This window comes from Lepus europaeus, chromosome 4, assembly GCF_033115175.1.
Source record: "Lepus europaeus isolate LE1 chromosome 4, mLepTim1.pri, whole genome shotgun sequence".
NCBI lineage: Eukaryota > Metazoa > Chordata > Mammalia > Lagomorpha > Leporidae > Lepus > Lepus europaeus.
In genome coordinates this window covers 158308397-158329396 of record NC_084830.1, presented here as the reverse complement: position 1 = coordinate 158329396, position 21000 = coordinate 158308397, and the positions used below count along the sequence as shown (strand labels likewise).

General features: G+C 37.1%; 1 protein-coding gene across 6 annotated transcripts in view; it reads left to right on the top strand.

Annotated features, from left to right (window-relative positions):
• Nucleotides 1-18620, top strand: part of DMXL1 (Dmx like 1) — a 151841-nt gene extending 133221 nt beyond the window's left edge. For 5 of the 6 annotated variants that reach the window (XM_062189276.1, XM_062189279.1, XM_062189277.1 and 2 more), the window contains 6 exons: nt 6476-6603; nt 9066-9158; nt 10579-10670; nt 11608-11660; nt 13801-14018; nt 16084-17241. In XM_062189276.1, the coding sequence (XP_062045260.1) occupies nt 6476-6603; nt 9066-9158; nt 10579-10670; nt 11608-11660; nt 13801-14018; nt 16084-16308 (809 nt within the window). In that variant the 3' untranslated portion in view covers nt 16309-17241. The other variant, XM_062189275.1, reaches the window with a different exon arrangement.
• Nucleotides 18621-21000: the final 2380 nt, after the last annotated feature.

Below are 21000 nucleotides of genomic sequence, written 5' to 3'. Positions count from 1 at the left end.
GTCTTTGTTTACTTACCAAATTACTGTATCTGTCTAGCTTCAGAGAAAAGAAAAAGGTTTTGTTAATTCTGAAAAACATAACAATAAGCAGCTGGAGTGGGCATCTGGCATAGCAGCTAATACATGATGTGGGATGCCCAGATACCACGTGGGTGCCTGGGTTTGAGTAGCCGCTTCTCCTTGCATCCAGGTTCCTGTTCGTGTGCACCCTGGGAGACAGCACTGGTGATTCAGGCACCTGAGTCGTCAGCTGCTGTGCCCCACGTGGAGTTTGGGTTCCTCACTGCAGCCGGGCCCAGCTCTGGCCTTTATGAGCATTTGGGGAATGAACCACAGGATGGAAAATCTCCCTAGCTTTGTCTATGTCTGTGTGTGTATGTTTGTATCTGTGTCTCCCTCTGACACTCTTGCCTTTCAATAAATAATTTTAAATTTAAAAAATAAGAATTCTCTATCAGGTCATTCAGTCCCATGTAATTCTTATTTTGCTAGATCTTGGTTAGCAGTTAAGTGAATCTGTAACTTTTTTTTTTCTTTAGAGTTCTAGAAAGTCTTTTACCTACCCTAATTGTATGATCTTAAAGTTAACAAAAACCTGGGCCTTTAAGAGCCTTTTTTTTTTTTTTTTTTTACATCTCCTTGAAAACAGAATACTTTATAATTGATTAGAAAAGCTTTCAGGCAAGCATCAGAGTAAACTGGTTGTCTCTGAGTGATGAAAGATTTAATTTGGTTATAGATCTGATGAGAATTCATTATAGTAATGACATTTTTGACAAGGATATTTGATTGTTTCTGTGACATAAAACATTTTAACATAACTGAAAGTGTAACTGGTAGCACTCTACCAGGCCATATTATATTTCTAGGAATTACATAAAATTTCTGCAACAATTAAAATTGTAACATACCCATAGACATGTAATCCAAGATTTCTGCTTTGATTTACCAGTGCTTCCCATGCAACTTAACATGTCAAATAAAACCTGATTACTTTAATAGCAAGAAAGAACAGATTCTTTTTTTAAAAAAAGATTTATTTATTTATTTGAAAGTCAAAAGTTACACAGAGAGCGAAGGAGAAGCAGAGAGAGAGAGAGAGAGAGGCCTTCTGTCCACTGGTACACTCCCCATTTGGCCTCAATGGTCGGAGCTGCACCAGTCCAAAGCCAGGAGCTTCCTCTGGTTCTCCCGTGCAGGTGCAGGGGCCCAAGGACTTGTGCCATTCTCCACTGCTTTCCCAAGCCATAGCAGAGAGCTGGATCAGAGGCTGAACAGCAGGGACTTGAACTGGTGCCCACATGGGATGCCACCACAGTGCTGGCCCCAAGAACAGAATCTTTTTTATTTTTTTAAATTTATTTATTTGACAGAGTTTTACAGACAGTAAGAGAGAGACAGAGAAAGGTCTTCCTTCCAAATGGCCACGGCGCCGCCCCCAGATTCTTTTAAGACGTTCCAGTAGCCTTCTGAAAGCTTATAAAGTTAGTTTGAGGGGCTGGCTCCATGGTGCGTTAGGTTCATCCTCCACCTGCGGCACTGGCATCCCATATGGGCTCTGGTTCCAGACCTGGCTGCTCCTCTTCCAATCCAGCTCTCTGCTATGGCCTAGGAAAGCAGTAGAAGATGGCCCAAGTGCTTGAGCCCCTGCACCTGCATTGGAGACCAGGAAGAAGTGCCCGGCTCCTGGGTTCAAATCAGCACACCTCCGGCTGTTTCGGCCATCTGGGGATTGAAACAATGGAAAAAAGACCTTTCTCTCTGTCTCTCCCTCTCTCTGTCTGTAACTCTATGTCTCAAATAAAATCTTAAAAAAAAAAAAAAAAAAAGTTAGTTTGAGGCCAAAAAGATCTAATAAAAATTTAATTTGGGAGGTCTGTCGAAAATATCAGTTAAAATGGAATCATAGTTCATATGAAACCATATTTATTCATTTAGCCAAAGTGATAAGTAAGAGTACAAAGGCAAATACAGAGAGTTATATAATGATGAAAAATACTTGGTTTTTTTATGGTTTATTTATTTATTTGAAAGGTGGAGTTATAGAGGCAGAGAGAGAGAGAGAGAGAGGTCTTCCATCTGCTGGTTCACTCCCCAAATGGCTGCAATAGCCAGGGTTGGGCCAGGCCAAAGCCAGGAGCCAGGAGCTTCTTTTGGGTCTCCCGTGTGGGTGCAGGGGCCCAGGTACTTGAGCCATCTTCTACTACTTTCCCAGGCTGTAGCAGAGAGCTGAGTCTGAAGTGGTACAGTGAGAACTCGAACCAGCACCCATATGGGATGCCAGCACTGCAGGCAGCGGCTTTACCTGCTGTGCCATAGCACTGGCTCCCTTAGTTTTATTTTTTTAATATTAAGAAGAGATTTAATATTTAGTATTTAGTATTTAATATTAAGAAGACCTAATAAAGACAACATAGAGCCCAATAGTTTATCTTGCTTTAAAAAAAAATACTTGGTTTCCTACTCAGATTTCTTAAAAAGACAAAGGAAACATTTACATAATTTCTTGTTGAGCAAACTAATAGCCCAAGAAAATTTTGTAGCAACGTGCTCTTGGTCTTAAGCCTCATCATTCTTTTTATAACTTATACATAAATCTACTGAAATTTTAGCCAGCTTGACCACACATAGAATTCCTTTTCCAGATTTCTCTGTCACAGCCTTTTTCCAACTTTTTTATGTCCTCTCAAGGTTTTGTCCTATAAACCCTCGCTCTTCCTGATGTGGAACTCTGACTTTGGACAAAGCTGACTGACTTTCTTATTAGCAACGACACATCCATCATACCTGATAGCTACATTTACCAAAAACATTATTTCTCTTAGTGTTTTTTAACAGTTTTAGTTACATATATTAATTGTAATTAGCTTGTAGTTACCTTAATTTCTAGTGAAAACTAAGAAATAAACACTTGTGTACATCATACCAGCAATTCATAGATTGGCAAATCTGTAAATAAACCCTTTCATGATTTACAGAAGTATGTTCTTTCTCTTAATATAGTCTTCCATGGGTCACAGGACATGTGTACCAACAGACCCAATCATCTTTTGTTCTGCATAATGAGAAGCCAAAAGTATATAAGCTTGTGTTCAGCAACTAATGTTCAGTGGTTATTTTATTTGTAAATGATGTTTATGTTCAGTGAATAACCATCACTTAGTTTAAGTCAGTGAAACTAACCAGGTAAGTTGCTGAAGAGATTTGGGAAACATCAAATAAAGCTGGCCATCATTAGGTTAATTTTTCTCTGACAAACAACATAGATAACATGAATTTATTTTACCAGTAAACTCAAGTATTAAAAAAAATTGTTGCATTCTTTGTAATTCTGACAACTCTGAAGATATCCCTGTTGTAATTAAGCCAAAAAACTTGGGGTGACTGCATCCTCTATTGCAGTGCCTGGGTTCAAATGTCAGTTCTGCTCTTGATTAGCATTTTTTATAGAAGGTTATCTCAGGACATGTGTACTTAAAAAAAAAACACTTGGGTCCTATCATTCTGACAGTTTAATGAGGACTTAATTTAGATACCTGCTTATTTTTCCTGTAAGCTTTTTTGCAAGTTAATTTTAGAAATATCGTTTGGAAGTAGAAGGATATCACAAACACATAACATACATAACATACATACAGACATCTATAAACATACAGAAGCACATTTAAAGCTTTCATTTTAAAATTTTAGTTATGTACCAAATACAGTAAAACCAAACTCACTGATTTATAAAAAGAATAACTGGATCCAAATTGTGTTTTTGGCTCATGGAACAAGGTTACCCACCCAGATTGCTAAAATGTTATATTAATATTTGTGATTTCTCATTTTCCTTTTGTGAGAAGACTTTCAGATAAAGATTTATTTATTTTGAAAATCGGTGCTAGAGAGAAAGAGAGATTCCCCATCGGCTAGTTCACTCCCCAGATGGGTACAACAGCCAGCACTGGGCCAAAGCCAGGAACCAGATCTGGATATCACACATGAGTGGGAGGGGCCCAAACCCTTGTGCTGTCTTCCTGTGCTCTTCCCAGGCCATTACTAGGGAGCTGGATTTGAAGTGGAACAACCTGGACTCCCACTGGCATGCATATAGGATGCTGGCATCGCAGGCAGGGATGTTACTAGTGACAGCACAATGCCAGTTCTTAAATGGGCAATTTCTTATTCATTGAGTCTTATAGTTGACTCTGCATACAGAAAAATGAGTCCCTTTGTATATTAAGACATTAGGAATATTTTTTTCCATTATGCCCCATAGATGGGCAGTTTTATCTAGTTGAAAATATCCATATATGGTCACTGTATTTCTCAGTTGTCTTAGGTAAAGTTTATCTATTTCTCTGGAAAAATACATAACATATTTGTTTATACATACAGTTATATGTTTTTACATACAGTTATATTTGTTTATACATACAGCTAGAGTTCTAGATGGAGAAGTTTTAAATGTTTTAAATTCAGATGAATTGACATTTTCATGTCTTTTCCAAACTTTATTTACCTGAGGCAGGGTTAACTTTTAGACCTAATCTGGAACAAAAACACTGACAGTTGGAGAGCTCAGGACAGTTTTTCATCTCAGAACCTAGAGGGACCTCCTGATGGTGAGCACCGAGGGCTCAGTGCAGTAACTCTGCCTGTCACTTGTCCCTGAGCATCATCATCTTGGAGTCTCCTTCAGGTGTTTGTTGATGCTAGAACTGTTAAAAGACAAACTTAGGAACATTAGGATTTTAATGAATTCATTCAGCTTCAGTTCATGAACTGGACATCATCAGATCAGAGATAGTGTGGAGGGAAGAACTGATAAGGTATTTGATGAAACAAGACAAAGAAAAATAGTTGACTGGTTAAAGTGGGAAGCCCTTAGAGGTTAGTTATCAGTTTTTGATTGGTTAAAATTAAGTTTCATTTTACCATTTACATTGAGTTAAGTTTCATTTTGTTCATGGAGGAATCCAAGGCACTGAGCTATCTCAGCCTAAAGGTCTCACAGTTATTTTAAATTGTTTTTCAAAAATGTATTTGAGGGGCCGGTGCTGTGGCATAGAGGGTAAGACCACCGCCTGCAGTGCCAGCATCCCGTATGGGCGCTAGTTCTAGTCCTGGCTGCTCCATTTCCAATCCAGCTCTCTGCTATGTCCTGGAAAAGCAGTAGAAGATGGCCCAAGTCCTTGGATCCCTCTACCCACATGGGAGACCCGGAAGAACCTCCTGGCTCCTGGCTTAGGATCAGTACAGCTTCAGCTGTTGCAGCCACCTGGGGAGTGAACCAGCAGATGGAAGACTTCGCTCCCTCTTTGCCTCTGTAACTTTAAAAAAAAAAAAAAATTTTTTTTTTTTTTTAATGTATTTGAATGGCAGAGGCAGGAAGGTGAGAGAATTTGACAGAGCTGTCATCTGCGAGTTCATTCCCCAGTTGCTGTCAGTGGCTGTGGCTAGGCTGGAACAAAAGACAGGAGCTGGAAACTAAATTCAGGCCTCTACTGAGCCATCCCCCTGCCTCCCAGAGTACATATTAGCAGGAAGCTGCATCAGAGGGAGAGCTGAGACTGGAACTAGGCATTCTGATAACTGGATATGAGCATCCCAAATGACACTGTGATAAATATCTACCCCCAAAATAAGTTTAGTTTCGTGTTTCTATTTTGCTTTAGGTTGAACATACCTAATATGAAATCCAGAATGCTACAAAATTTGAAAAATTTTGAGTACCAATATGATGCCTCAAGTAGAAAATTCTATGCCTTGAAACATTAGTTTCAGGAACAACATTAGTAAAAATGTGCTGTAAGTTTACCTTCCAGCTTTGTATATAATGTATATATAAATCATAAATGGATTTTATGTTTAGACTTGAGTCTTATCTTCAAGGTATTTCATTATGTTTGTGCAGATATTATGAAATCTGAGAAAATGCAGAATTCAAACATTTGTGATCCGAAGTATTTTGGTTAAGGGGTACTTAACATGTGCTAAAAATAAGGATTTGATAATCAAGATCATAAAACGGTTCACTTTAGTGAAAGAAAGCACAACTGTTTCATTAATGCTATTATCATATCATGAAAAAAAGGTACTAAAATGATTTATTTGGGATGTTCATCATGAAAGCTTTATTCATGTATGATTAGTTTACATGAGGACTTTTTCAAGTTTAATCTATAAAAGAGCAAAAAAATTATTAAAAGCTATTATAATATCAAGATAATTATAAAGGGAAATACATCTATTGCGATCTGAGTTGTTTCTATTGTTTGAGGATGTGTTCTCAAAAAAAAGTACATCATATAACTGTTTTTATGTTCAGAAGTAGTGAAGTGAAATTTCATGCAAGAGTAAATTCATATAAATTGAATGTCATTCATTTCTTAGGTTTTTCCTGACTGAAGATTTCCACATCGGATTAGGAAATAAATTTTCCCAAAGATTGTGAAAATAAATTTACAGTTTTTGCTCTTTTATGATGCAGATCTGACAGGAGCTCAAGATGGAAGTGTCAGAATGTTTGAATGGGGCCATTCTCAACAAATAACCTGTTTCCGAGCTGGTGGCAATTCAAGAGTTACAAGAATGAGATTTAACTATCAAGGAAATAAGGTAGTACATAAAATTGCAAAGGTTAAGCATTAATTCTTATTAACATGATTATAACATAAGACTTAAGAGTTATCACTTGTTTGGGTTTGTGATGAGAGCTGTTCAGTGGGCTGGTAGTGAAGTATTTATATGAGTGTTTTGTTTTCTAATTACTCTCAAAGCAAACTTAAATTCATTTGGTCTTCCTGCAGGTATGTGATGTACTTATATATGTCCAATAACATTCATTTAAATGATGCTTAAGGACTAAATGATTAAAGGTGTACCTTATATGACACATTTTTCTTATTTAAAATTTTCTTTAAAAAATTTGAGAGTGACATAAAGATCTCCCATCTATTGGTTCACTCCCTAAGTAGCCAAAATGGTACTGGCCAGTGCTAAAGCCAGAGCCAGGAACTGAGTCCATGTCTGTCAGTGGGTGGCAGGAAGTCTGTTAACTTGAACCATCACCTGCTGTGCCTCCCAGAGTCTGCAGTCAGGAGCTAGGGCCAGCTGATGGATCCAGTATCCTAACTGTGTCGTAACCACTAGGCCAGATGCCTGCCCCTTATCATCCATTTTTGATTACTGAATTCTCTTACTTTATTTATTCTGTGTGACATACTCAAACTAGTAGTGGGGTGTGAAAATTCTTAGTTGTAAACCCTCCCCCAAATTACTCATGTTAGTCAACTCAAAAATAAAGATTATAAGTAAACAGTCAAGCAGTGTTTGCAGAATTCTGGTAGATGAGGAATGCAAGCTGAGTCATTGTTGATATAGACTTTACACACATCTTTTACTGAGAAGCATATTTAGACATGTTATAGAAAATGTAGGATATACTAGGAAAAGGTATAGACTCCGGAAAACTATCTATCAAATATAAAAACAGTGAATTAATATTCCTAATATTTTTAAAGCACAGGTGACTTGATAGAGAAATAGAAAAAGAATATGATCCTTCAGTTACTGTAAAAGTATGCATAGCCAGCAGCCCTAGTTGGTACTGAAGAAATGTCAATTAAAATCAGACATTTTTTCCCAAATAAAATTGACAAATATTTTAAATTGTAATAATATCCAATGTTGATGTTGACTTGACTAACATATGAGAAGAAAGGGCATATGAATGTATATTATCTTTTAGAATCTAATTTTATCTCTGACAGTTTTAAATGAGGTTTGCTCATAGTTTTTCCATTTCTAGGTTTCTATCCTGCATAATTATGAAAATGTATATTTACAGAATGTTCAAAGCAGCACTTTTTAGAATGGGAAAAATTGAAAACTCTATAAGGGGAAAATTTTGAATTAACTATAATTATGATACTATACAGCACAAGAATTTGCTAAATTTGTGTTTATGTAGACAGATTATTATAATAATCAGAAATGTAATATGACCTGTATATTATAATCCTAATTCTTTAAAATTTCGAATTTAAAAATATTTCTTGTATAAATGAATAGTCATAGAAACTAATCTGAAAGGAAACACCTTAGATTGTCAATTAGTATTAGACCTGGGACAGGGAATGGCAGGAGTCCATAGTAGACATTTATTTTATATACTTTATATAAGTATGCATTAACTTTCTTACTCATCTTTCAAGATCTGTCTCACATATAAATGTTCCCTTACTAGATTATTTTTACATCATTCTAACTGAGTTCTCATACTGGGATTCTTTCTCTGTGATAATGCTCATTTCATTTTACTTTGTAATCTCCATGATGTGTTTCCCTCGTTACAAGTTTTTGGAAGTCATTATTTTATCTTTTTCAGTTTGAGCAAAGATCTCATTGCTTTGTCATATAGCTTCTGTGTTAATTCAGTATCCTATTTTTGGCATACTTACAGAGAATGTACAGACTACATGGTAGGTTAGTCTAATAATATGGCTTTCAAGTGTTTGTTTCCTTTATATTTGCACTGGAAGTTTGGTTTTTTTTTTGTTTTTTTGTTTTTTTTGCCATACAGAGTTAGTGAGAGAGAGAGACAGAGAGAATTATAGACGTGAGAGAGAGACAGAGAGAAAGGTCTTCCTTCTGTTGGTTCACTACCCTAATGGCCGCTACAGCTGGCACTGCGCCGATCCGAAGCCAGGAGCCAGGTGCTTCCTCCTGGTCTCCCATGCAGGTGCAAGGACCCAAGCACTTGGGCCACCCTCCGCTGCCCTCCCAGGCCACAGCAGAGAGCTGGACTGGAAGAGGAACAATGGGGACTAGTACCCGATGCCCCAACTGGGACTAGAACCCGGGGTGCCGGCGCGGCAGGCAGAGGACTAGCCAAGTGAGGCAGGGCGCCAGCCTGGAAGTTTTTTTAAGCAGTGGAACTAGATCCATGCACAAGTGAAGTGAATAGTTGAACAATATGTCAATCAAATGTTTAAAGTCAAAATGTGCCACAGTGTGTGTAGGGATAATTATGTGCTTTTGCATTTATCTTAAACATTTAAAAATGTTTTTTCTCCAAGTTTGGAATAGTTGATGCCGATGGATATTTAAGTTTGTATCAAACAAACTGGAAATGTTGTCCAGTTACTGGAAGCATGCCCAAACCATACCTGGTAAGCCAAGAATTCTTACCTTTTAAGTGAAATTTGAATTATTACTTTTAGAAAATCCAGGAATACATACTTGGTACAAGAAATACTAAAGACGGCAAATACAATCTGTCTAGTCCGATGTACTTAGTCGCTTTACAAAAGCTCCTGTTCTTACATGGGAAAATTACTCTGTGAATCATAAAAATCCTTACTTAGTCTCTGGTAATTTGGAAGGTTAACCTGTGTAGAACCCACATGGTACCTACAGGGACCTATGTAACCTGTGGATTTCAGAGGCTGTTCTAATCTCACACAGCTGCAGTGTGTTACCTAAATAGAATGATTAAGAAACCAGGGCCCTAGAAGATTTATTTTTCTGCAGTTATCCCTTATGATTGGACAAAGTAGAAAGGACATCCAGTGGGTGGAACTGTTACTTTCTTGTCCATATCTTTTTAAACAAAATATTGATATATCTGTGTTTAGCACTGTGTACATATGATGAACTTGTACAGGTTTCTATAACACTGAATTTATGTTTTATACATTCTTCGGTGAAGCCCTTTATAGAACTAAGTAATACCTACCAGGAAGACATTAAAAATGCAAGTTATGATTCTGATAATTGACCCCACTTTAAATGTTAGAATTCAGGCCTTTCTTGCTTTACAAGAAAGCAAGCAAGGTAGGGGCTTGGGGTGTGGCTAGAGTACTGTTATAGAATAATAATTTTTTCACATAGTTTCTTTAAGCTAACAGATAGATGTGCAACTCTGCCTTCCCTGAGAAACTGCTTTTGTTTTTAACTTTTAAAAAGATAAATTAAAATGTACATATTGACTTTTGCAGATTATGTTTGTTTTAGGAAGTTACTTTCTAGGCCAGCTCCTTTATATTCCTGGTGATAGGGAAGGTGGTTTGAAGGCAAAATCTTTTACCTGGTGGTTTTGTATACTTAAAAATAATTTTTTTAAAAGACAAATTTCTAAATATAGCTTAGAAGTTTTCATGATTAACTAAATCATAATTGCTTAGTTTTTGTTTGTTATAATATTGAGAAATACTTTCAATTTTTAAATTTTGGTGACTGTTAGTATTTTTATTCACATGCTTGAATATTCATAATTTAAATTTTCTAAGAAATACATTATGCCAGTTAATTTGCCAAAAATAATTAAGTCTAAAATAATATAAAATCTTTATTTCTGTCTTACTCTAAGGCAAAAATTTTCAGTAAATTTACCAAGGGAAATATTTAAAGTATAACCTCTTCGTGTTTGCCTTTGAACCTTTGATTAACAAAACAAAGGACTAAGTTCAGAGGTAGGGGGAACATAGCAGATTTAGCTGTGAACTACATGATTGCTTTTTGAATAACTTAGAGCTGCCTGCTTACAGAATTTTTAGTGACAGCAATAACATTTATTTATACCCCTTCCAGACTTGGCAGTGTCATAACAAAACAGCCAATGATTTTGTCTTTGTGAGTTCCTCTTCCCTGATAGCTACAGCTGGTCTTTCAACCGACAATAGGTAAGAGATGATTGTTGAAATTGAAATCTGCCTATGTAGAGCTGTTCTTTTTAAATTGCTTTATACCCTTGCATCTCAGGAATGTTTTTATAATTTTGCCTTTGAGCATTTTTATTATAAAGACTTGTTTCGTCCTTGGATCATTTTGGTGTCCTGATTTTAAAGTTAGGGAAATTTTGGTGCCAGTAGCAAAATGAACATTTCTCTATATTAATATCTACATATTATTTGCCACGTTATTTAGTTATTTTACTAGATAGATATCATCACTGTTTCACAGGAAGTACAGAATAAACTCAGAAATATGTGTTAGTTGTACAACAGCTAATTAAAAGTGGCAGCCATCCCCCAGCACCTTCCCCTCCCAAAAAAGTGAGACTTGCAAGGAAATGTTCTCCTTCCCCCAACTCCTGACGCATCTTTTGGCTTTCCTCATCAGAAATGAGTTTTAAGATGAAGGCTCTCTGCAATTGCTGAGCTTTTCTATGTACCTGTAAGGCCTTCCTTTGTTCTAGAAATGGGATTTTAGGAGTACAGAGCTTCCACAGAAACTCCTTACATATGTTGTAACCTGCATATAGTAGAAATAAGTTTCCTTTGTGCTCAAGAAAATGAGCTACTCCTGCTATTTGTGTATGCCATAACAACTGTAAGGTTAGAAACAGTGACAACAAAAGCAGTTTCTGTATTTAGCCTTCATATTGCACTATTTGTAAGTGTATGTTGATCTAAAGTTACTCACTTTTGTAAGCTAGTAGTTTTAAAATTTTGTATAAATATTGTCACATAAGTATGTTGGTTACTTGCATTTTGTGCTTTTGTAAACAGCATTCTGTAAAAGCAAAGTTCAAATGTTAGGTAATAGCATGGGATGTTCTTCTTTTTATTCTGTTGTTAACTTTCAGTAGCACTTAATAACGAATCTCTTTTTTTCCAGAAATATATGTTTGTGGGATACTCTTGTAGCACCAGCCAATAGCTTAGTCCATGGTAAGTTTTGAAAACATTTTATAAGTCAAGAAAGTCATAAACTAAAAATTGTAAATGATATTTAAGTAGATTTCCTTTCATGCCACATTTATTAGCCTGTGAGGTTTACTTTGCCCATGATGCATATGCCATGATTCAAAGCAACAAGATACAAATACACAAAGTTAACTCTTCCCTGTACCTTGATGAGGTACAGTGAGACATAGTACTATAAATATCATATATAGATTATTTCCACTAAATCTGATAGCCACGGATCCTCGTTGTGAACATTGTGAATGTCAGTCATTACCTAGTATTATGGCCGCTCTCACCACTCCTAGTCAACATTTTACTGTAGGTGCTACATAACACCAGAAAAGAGGAAAATGCACACAGATTGGCAGGGAAGAAAAACATAAAAATGCCTTTATTCACAGATTACATGATTATTTTGGTGGGAAGTCCCAAAGAATCTATAAAAGAAACTCCTGGAACTTATTGGGTGAGAATAGCAAGGTCAGAACACAAGCACAGTAGGGGCCAGGCATTGTGGCCCAGTGGGATAAGCCACTGCCTGTGATACGGCATTCCGTATTGGAGTGCCGGGTCAGTCCCTGCTGCTCAGATTCCAATTCAGCTCCCTGATAATGCACCTGGGAAAGCAGCAGATGATGCCTCAAGTGCTTGGGCACCTGCCACCTAGGCTTCTGGCTTCAGGCTGGCCCGCTATAGCCTTTGTGGCATTTGGAGAGTGAACCAACAAATAGAAGATCGTGTGTGTGTGTGTGTGTGTGCGTGCCTTGCTTTCTCCCTCTCTGTCTCTTACTCTGCTTTTCAAATAAGTAAATTAAAAAAATACCAATAATGAACAACAGCAAATTGAAATTTATAAATTGTTACCATTTACAGTAGCATATAAAATAATGGAATAGGCATAAATCTAACAAAATATGTACAGGGTCTGTATATAGAAAATGACAAAAATGATTAAAGAAATAAAAGAAGGTCTGAATAAATGGAGGTGCACTCTGCATCCACACATTAGAAGGCTTGATATTATTAAGAAGTGAGTTCCTCCCAACTTCACTGACTCAACACAGTTATAATGAAAATCCAGTGAGCGCCTTTGTAGATAGCAACAAACTGATCTCAAGTTTATAAGGAGAGGCAAGACATAGAGTAGCCAATGAAATACTGAAGCAAAATGATGATTCACACTACCTGAGTTCAAGACTTACTCTAAAGCTACAGTTACCCCTTCTCATTATCTGAATGGAAAATATGGAATTTGCTTGCACAAATGGATTTTTCTTTTTGAGATTCTATTTTCCTGCTTTTTTGCATTCCTTGTATTTTTTCCTTAAATGTCAGTCATTCTGAATTTTACCTTCTTAAAGGCTGATTCTTTTGGTATTCTGTAAATATTCTTGAGCTTAGAGTTGGATTTGGGAGGTTCTTGTTAAACTGGACCAAAGCAGTATCTGGCGTCTACCAAGTGCCTTCTGAATTACAAGGCTTTCCACTCTGACTGATAGGCAACTCAGCTCAACTTGGGTGCTTCTTCCTTGTGCCATGGCAAGGAAAAAAATCCTTCTAGTCAATGAGCAGGCTCAGTTGTGTGGCTCACCCAGTTTGTTTCCCATCTCTCAGAGGTCATTCTGCGTTGCCTAAAGTCTGACACCTCAAATCATTGTTTCTCTATACTTCATTTGATTTATTTTAAAGATTTATTTTATTTCTTATTTGAGAGGTAGAGGTAGAGAGAGAGTTCTTCCATCTGCTGGTTCAATCCCCAAATGGCTGCAGTGGCTTGGGCTGAGGCCAGGGCAAAGCCAGGAGGCAAGAGCTCCTTCCAGGTCTCTAACTTGGGTGGCCTGGGTCCAAGCACTTGGGCCATCTTCTACTGCTTTCTCTGGCACATTAACAGGGAGCTGGATTGGAAGTGGAACAGCTGAAACTCAAACCAGCACCCATGTGATACTGGCACTGCAGGTGATGGCTTAGCCCGTTATGCCACAACACCTGCCACTTCATTTGATTGTTTAGTTGTTTTAGGCAAGAGAGCAAATCTGTTCTGTTACCATCTTGGCCAAAAACTAGAAGTATTTTTTTCCTACTGTGAAATGGTTTTTACTTTTGTTTATTTTTTTAATCTCAGCTTTTACCTGCCATGACAGTGGAGCCACAGTTTTAGCATATGCTCCAAAACACCAGCTACTAATATCAGGAGGAAGAAAAGGTTTTACATGTGTATTTGACCTTCGCCAGCGACAGCAGAGGCAGCTTTTCCAGAGCCACGATTCTCCTGTGAAAGCCATTGCTGTTGACCCAACTGAAGAATACTTTGTTACAGGATCTGCAGAGGGTAACATCAAGGTAAGCACAGCTGGTCACTGTCTACACCATGAGAAGAAACCTCCAGAAACGTAAGGTCTTTACTTCGAGTGATGACACCAACTCTTTTAAATAGTAATAATATCAACTCCTTTGTCATCAGCTGTGCTCACTGTTGTGTAATAGATATGTTGGTGAATGAAATAATATTGAACTTGAAAAATATGCTTAATTTATGCTAGAGAACTAAACTTTATGTGGCTATAAACATTTCAGGCATTAGAATTAGTTTGGACTCTGTTCAGTATCACATAATTTACTGAATTCAGTTTTTAGATGCAGGGTAATACACTGATGCCTTATTTTATCCCACATTATTCCCCATTTTTTCATATATAAAATCAGTACAATCTCTCAGTGTCTGATTCAAGAATTCTGAATGTATCCTTGTAAGCCCTGCCAATAGCAGTCCTTTTCGGATTTGATTGTTTAGAACTTGAGATTGTTTAAAATGTTAAATAGCTGCACCTCACTCTGGAAATACTCAGCTGATAAGAAGCCTTGGGAATCTGCATTTTTCCAACACGTACCGTGTGACTGATGGCAGGTCATCTGGTTCCATTTCAGCTCGGATAAGTCACTTAAAGCACGAATTGCTGTTTTTCAGTAGTCCAGGATAGGTAGACTTAAGGAGTTAGTTTCTTTCTTTCTTTTTTTTTTTTTTATTTTTAATTTATTTGAAAGACAGTTACAGAGAGAAGTAGAGACAGAGAGAGAGGTCTTCTATCCGCTGATTCACTTCCCAGATGGCCGAAACGGCCAGAGCTGCGCTGATCCAAAGCCAGGAGCCAGGAGCCTCTTCCAGGTCTCCCACGAGGGCACAGAGGCCCAAGGACTTGGGCCATCCTCCACTGCTATCCCAGGCCATAGCAGAGAGCTGGATCGGAAGAGGAGCAGCTGGGACCAGAACCAGTGCCCATATGGGATGCTGGCACTTCAGGCCAGGGCGTTAACCCGCTTCGTCATAGCACTGGCCTCAGGCGTTTGTTTCTTAGAATTCATTAATTAAAGCACTAATGAACATATTTGCTAGAGTACATTGGACTTCTTTGTTAAAACTGACTAACTGTTTTCCTAATTCTCATGGGGGTGGTGGGTTTACCTAGAATCATGGTGTTTTGAAAAGAATTGTGACATAGTGGGTAAAGCCGCTGCCTGCAACTCCAGCATCCCATATGGTTACCTGTTGAGTCCCGGCTGCTCCACTTCTGACCTAGCTCCCTGCTAATACTCCTGGGAAAGCAGCAGAGGATGGCCTCAGTGTTTGGGCCCCTGCACCCACAGGGGAGTCCCAGAAGAAGCTCTTGGCTCCTGGTTTTTCCTTGGCCTGACCTTGACCATTGCAACCATTTGGGGAGTGAACCAGCAGATGGAAGACCTCTCTGTCTCTCCTTCTCTCTCTGGAACTCTGCCTTTCAAATAAATAAAATTAATCTTTAAAAGAAATATTTTTCTTAAAATCAAATACATTTCTCAACGGAAAATTTCTGATTTAAAATGAATTTCTTATTTTTACTGCCTTCAGTTTATAAGAAGTCATAGTTTCAGAATAAATTTATCTCTTCTAAAGTATATTACAAGCATCTTCAATTCTGTGAAGGACCTAAAAGTTTTTAGGACATCCTAAAAGGATTTTTCTTCTGTTTTTTATTGATATCACTTTTTCTGTTTTTATTTAAAAAAAAAAAAAACTTTCTTCCTGTACTCTAAGAAATGCATTCATACCAACTTGAACCTGCATTTGTTAAATTTTGGTTTCTGAGTACACTGCTTATTTTCAGATTTTTTAATTGATTAAACAGCCTCAGAGCCATAATACAAACCAGAGAACTAATCCGAAACAAACTATGACTTACTGTTACTTGATGGATACTTAAGTGTTTACTAATATGCAAGCAGTTGGTAAAGTGTAATAACCCATAGAGAATCCAGGTGTTTGCATCTGTTTTTGGAAATAATTGCACAGGAAGGAAAACTTTATATTTTCATTTGGATTCTTAAGGTAATAATTAACCCTAGTTTTCATTTTGTTTTTCGTATCTTTCAGATTTGGAGTCTTTCTACCTTTAGTCTTCTCCACACTTTTATCAATGAACATGCCCGGCAGTCCATTTTTAGGAATATTGGAACTGGAGTGATGCAAATTGAAACAGGGCCAGCAAATCACATTTTCTCTTGTGGAGCTGATGGGACAATGAAAATGAGAATACTGCCAGACCAGTTCAGCCCTTTAAATGAAGTGTTGAAAAATGATGTGAAACTGATGCTGTAACATTTTCACAAGAAGGTATATAGTTATTATTGCCTATTTCAAGGAAGTGGCCAACAGATGTAATATATAGCAGTCACTCTCTGTGCCACAAATAAGCCAACGCTTTTTGGTTCTTATAGTTAATCATGGAGCTTTGCCCTTGATGCACTGATGCCTTAAAAATGTAACAAGGTCATTCAGAATTAGATTACATTGCTGAAGTAGAATTGTGTAAGTAAACTATAATAATACATACTTACAGTATGTCCTAGTGAGTGTCATAGTGTTAAAGTAGTTTTCGTTTTCTTGTTGATAAACTTCTGAGCATCTTTGACAGGAAAGATGCCCTTTATGTAACGGCAGTTGCACACAGTACTCATCACCTACTCCACCACACCTCACTTCCTTTATCAGACTTACACATTTCAAACTCTTACTAATGATAGATTAATATTTGGTTAAGAATGAAATAATGAATATCTCCATTAAAACTGTCACTGGGACTTCAGTGATAATGAGCCAAGTGGCTCGTCATGTAGTTTCATCAGTCCCCTCTGGAGCCCAGGTTGTGTGTGTATGTATATATGTATATATATATATATATATCTTACACATTTTATTTGAATTTAGTTTCTGTGTATATAAGTGAAACCGTTAAATCTTTTGATGTGTTTTTGTGCCATAGCAGTTACTGCCACCAGAATAGCAACTTTTTTTGCAAATGCTGTTTTTCATGTTTTAAGTGTTAGAATTTTCATCCTAATCTTCAAGTAGATTTCAAGGAGATTTCTAGGAGTATTATTTTGAAGATTATATTGAATTCAGTGAGTCATAGTAGGCAATAACGATTCTGTGTTGGCAGATATAAGACACTTAAAAGTAAGTATATGAATTTGTTAAAGGGTTTTTGAGCATCAGATAAACATTTTACTTAAATTTTATTTTTTTCTTATTTTTTAGGTGCTTTTATCTCAAAATTCTGAAAACCTTATAGCAGTGTTTTTAGAAACAAATGTGAAAACAGTCAAATTAAATAGGTAATATTTACAAATGTAAAATACCCTCCACATCTACCATTAGTAGAAAAGTAAATGTTATATTTTATTATTTTTGCCAAAATATATTATTTTGTTATAAAATATGACCAAAATACTTAAAATGCACAATGCTTTTAACTTAAATGTGCTAACCCTATTTCTGTCGATTTTGTGCTATACATTTTCTGATTCAGAATAATAGAAAACTTGATAAATACTTGACTTTAACCGATGAGAGTAAAGGTAGATGGGAGTGTTTAAGGAACAGTTGTATACTATTTAGCCTAAATATATTTTGTTTAGTAGGAATTATAAGAGCCTTTTTATGTAATGAAATATGGACAACTATTGTCTTGGAAATTAAAGAGTAAATAAAGCAAAGAATGAAGGGCTGGCAACATGAATTTTGTAATATCCTCAGGATACTTTTATTATAAAAGTATATTGTTAAAAGATTTTGTAAACTGTATTTCATAACTTTAAATGTGTGGAGCAAGTTGCAGTGTAAACGCCGTCATTATGGAGAGAGTTTATATGCACATAATAACCTGTACCTGTAAATTGTGCAATAATGATATGACTATTTTGCCATGGAGAAATCTGTGACAGCATTGCAAACAATAATATTGTTTGATATAGTTAAGCTTAAGTTATTTTTCAGTAATTTCTTCACAAATCAAGATTCAAACAGCTTTAAACACTTTCAATGAGGTAGAAAATTTACTATTATGCTTATTATAACAAAAGGCATTGTGGATGAACAATTAAGCATTTTAATTGAGGGTTTATATGAATTACTATAAATTATGTAAGCCCATATGTATTTACATCCAGAGTCATAATATTTTAAATAAACAATCATGCAGTGACTTTTTTGGCATGCTATTATTTTAAGTAATATTTGTGCCAATTTAATTGACTTACAATATTGTGACATTTCTACATGGGGAATTTTTGTATTTGTGTTTGGTTAATGTAGAGAAGATTGAATAACTTTCCCGCTTCTCTCATCTTCCTTTTCTACGGCCTTCTTTACTCAATGGGTAAGCAGTATTCAAGAAAAGTGGGAATAAAAAGTTATAAAATGAACATACATGTGAAATTTCATTATCCACATTAATGGAGTAGATACATCAAGATACAGTTTTTTAATTGATTTTTCTGATGCTGTGGCTTTGTAGAAAGAATCTATAATGTTGCCAACCTCATGTTCTGAAAGTGAGATTGTAATTACCTAGAGCTATGGAGTGGTCACCTCCGTCCTCCTTTCCTGCCCCTCTTTTGCCCTTACCCTTCCTTCATTTAAAAAAAAAAAATTCTTTTAAAAAAAGTGGCAGAAGTGTCTCAGTAGTAGAAACACAATATAAAGATGCACTTTTAAAAAAATTTGTTTATTTGAAAGGCAGAGTTACACAGAGGCAGAGAGAGAGAAAGAGAGAGAGAGGTCTTCCATCTGCTATTTCACTACCCTAACAGCTGCAATGGCCAGAGCAGGGCTGATCCACAGCCAAGAGCCCGGAACTTCTTCCTGGTCTCCCACATGGGTGCAGAGGCCCAAGCACTCGGGCCATCTTCTGCTGCTTTCCCAGGCCATATCAGAGAGCTGGATCAGTAGTGGAGCAGCCAATACGTCAATGACGCCTATATGGGATGCCAGCACTGCAGACTGCAGCTTTAACCCACTATACCACAGCACCAGCCCCCTTGCTGCATTTTTAAAGAAGAGCCATATACAACCTTGTGATTGGAGTTGTTTTTATGGTTTGTTTTTGTTGTTGTTGTAGGATTTATTTATTTGAAAGAGAGAGAGAGAGAGAGACCTTCCATCTGCTGGTTCACTCCCCAGATGTCTGCAGTGGCTGCGGGTAGGCCAGGCTGAGGCCAGGAGCCAGGAGTTTCTTCCAAATCTCCCACATGGATGGATGGGCCCAAGCACTTGGGCCATCCTCTGCCACATTTCCCAGGCCATGAGCAGGGAGCCTGGTGGGAAGTGGAGCAGCTAGGAAACGAACCGGCACCCACATGGGATGCCAGCGCCACAGGCAGAGGCTTAACCCACTATGCCACAGTGCCAGCCTCCCGAAGTCATCTTTTAAACAGAATTGGAAGACAGACATATGTATTTTACTAAACAAAAAGCTTGAATGTCATATGTCAGGGATACAGAATCAAAATTAAAAGAATAAGTAGACAGAAATTTTTATAGCAATGAATTGAAGTATTTTGGTGTCCCTAAATGCAAAGAGAATTTTAAAATAAGTTATTGGAGAAATGATGAAACTGTAAATAAGCAGCTGCCAGAACAGCACTTTGAAAAAGTTAATAAACATAAAATATATTCCATCTCAACATAAAATATATTCCATCTGATTAATGGTTGATGGAGTGCTTTTTAAAAGGCAACAGCTTAATAGCATTTTCCATGAGACTGGTGTAAGGTCAGAACAGTGCAAAGAAATGGGCACACTGAAACATGCCGGCCCACAAAGCACCTCAGTATTTCCTGGGTATATATTAAAATTAAACTCACACTCGTTCAGTGAACAGTCTTACAGTAGAGAAATTACCCTGTAAAATAAATGTACTCATACACAAAAATCATACGCACATAGATGTTTATTAGAATCACCTACTGTCTGGTGTAAGAAGAACTGGAGATAATCTAAATGTTGATTTAACAAATTGTAATTCACCCATTAAGTGGAGTATTCTTTTTTTTTTTTTTAAGATTTATTTATTTGACAGAGTTACACAGAGAGAGGAGAGGCAGAGAGAGAGAGGTCCTCCGTCCGATGGCTCACTCCCCAATTGGCCGCATGGCCAGAGCTGAGCCAGTCTGAAGCCAGGAGCTTTTTCCAGGTCTCCCATGTGGGTGCAGGGAGGGCTTGGGCCATCCTCTGCTGCTTTCCCAGGCCATAGCAGAGAGCTGGATTGGAAGTGGAGCAGCCGGGTCTCGAACTGGTGCCCATATGGATATATGCCGGTGCTTCAGGCCAGGGTGTTAACCCGCTGTGCTACAGTGCTGGCCCCATGGAATATTCTTTCACCATATAAAAAGAATGTTATATATGTATCTGTTGACTTGAAAAGAGATTGGTGAGAAAAAAAATCACAATATAAAGTAAAAGGCATAATCGCATGTTGTTTTTGGGATATTTCACGCTATATTTTTTGTATATATATTTTGTATATGAACAAAAATGTATGTGGGAAAATATAAAACTTTAAACATGGGGAAGGCAAGAGTTGGGGTGCTATTAAATTCCCCCACTACAAATACAGTATGATGGGTGAGAAAAAGTTTGTGTGACTTCACATTTATTTTTACAGTGGAAAAATTGGCCCTAGATAGGTGTTAAATAAGTTTTTGAATCCTTTGGAATCTTCTTGGCCTCATTTCTGGGATTCCAGCAATTTAGCTTTTGACACCACACCTCCTTTTCAGTTAATTATGAATGTGAGCAAAGACAGTTCTTAAAATAGCATCTAATTGTGTGTGTTAGGTTTTCATGTTTTGTTTTTTCTGTATTTTGCAGTTAATCACCAGGTTACATGAATGTCTGGCTGTTCAGACATCAAGAAAATTAAGCAAACTGTAATACCTCTCATGTGGTTAAGACTTTTGAGGGCTGCTTCTAATGAGAATATTGATGCAGGGGTAATGGGGAGAGAGATT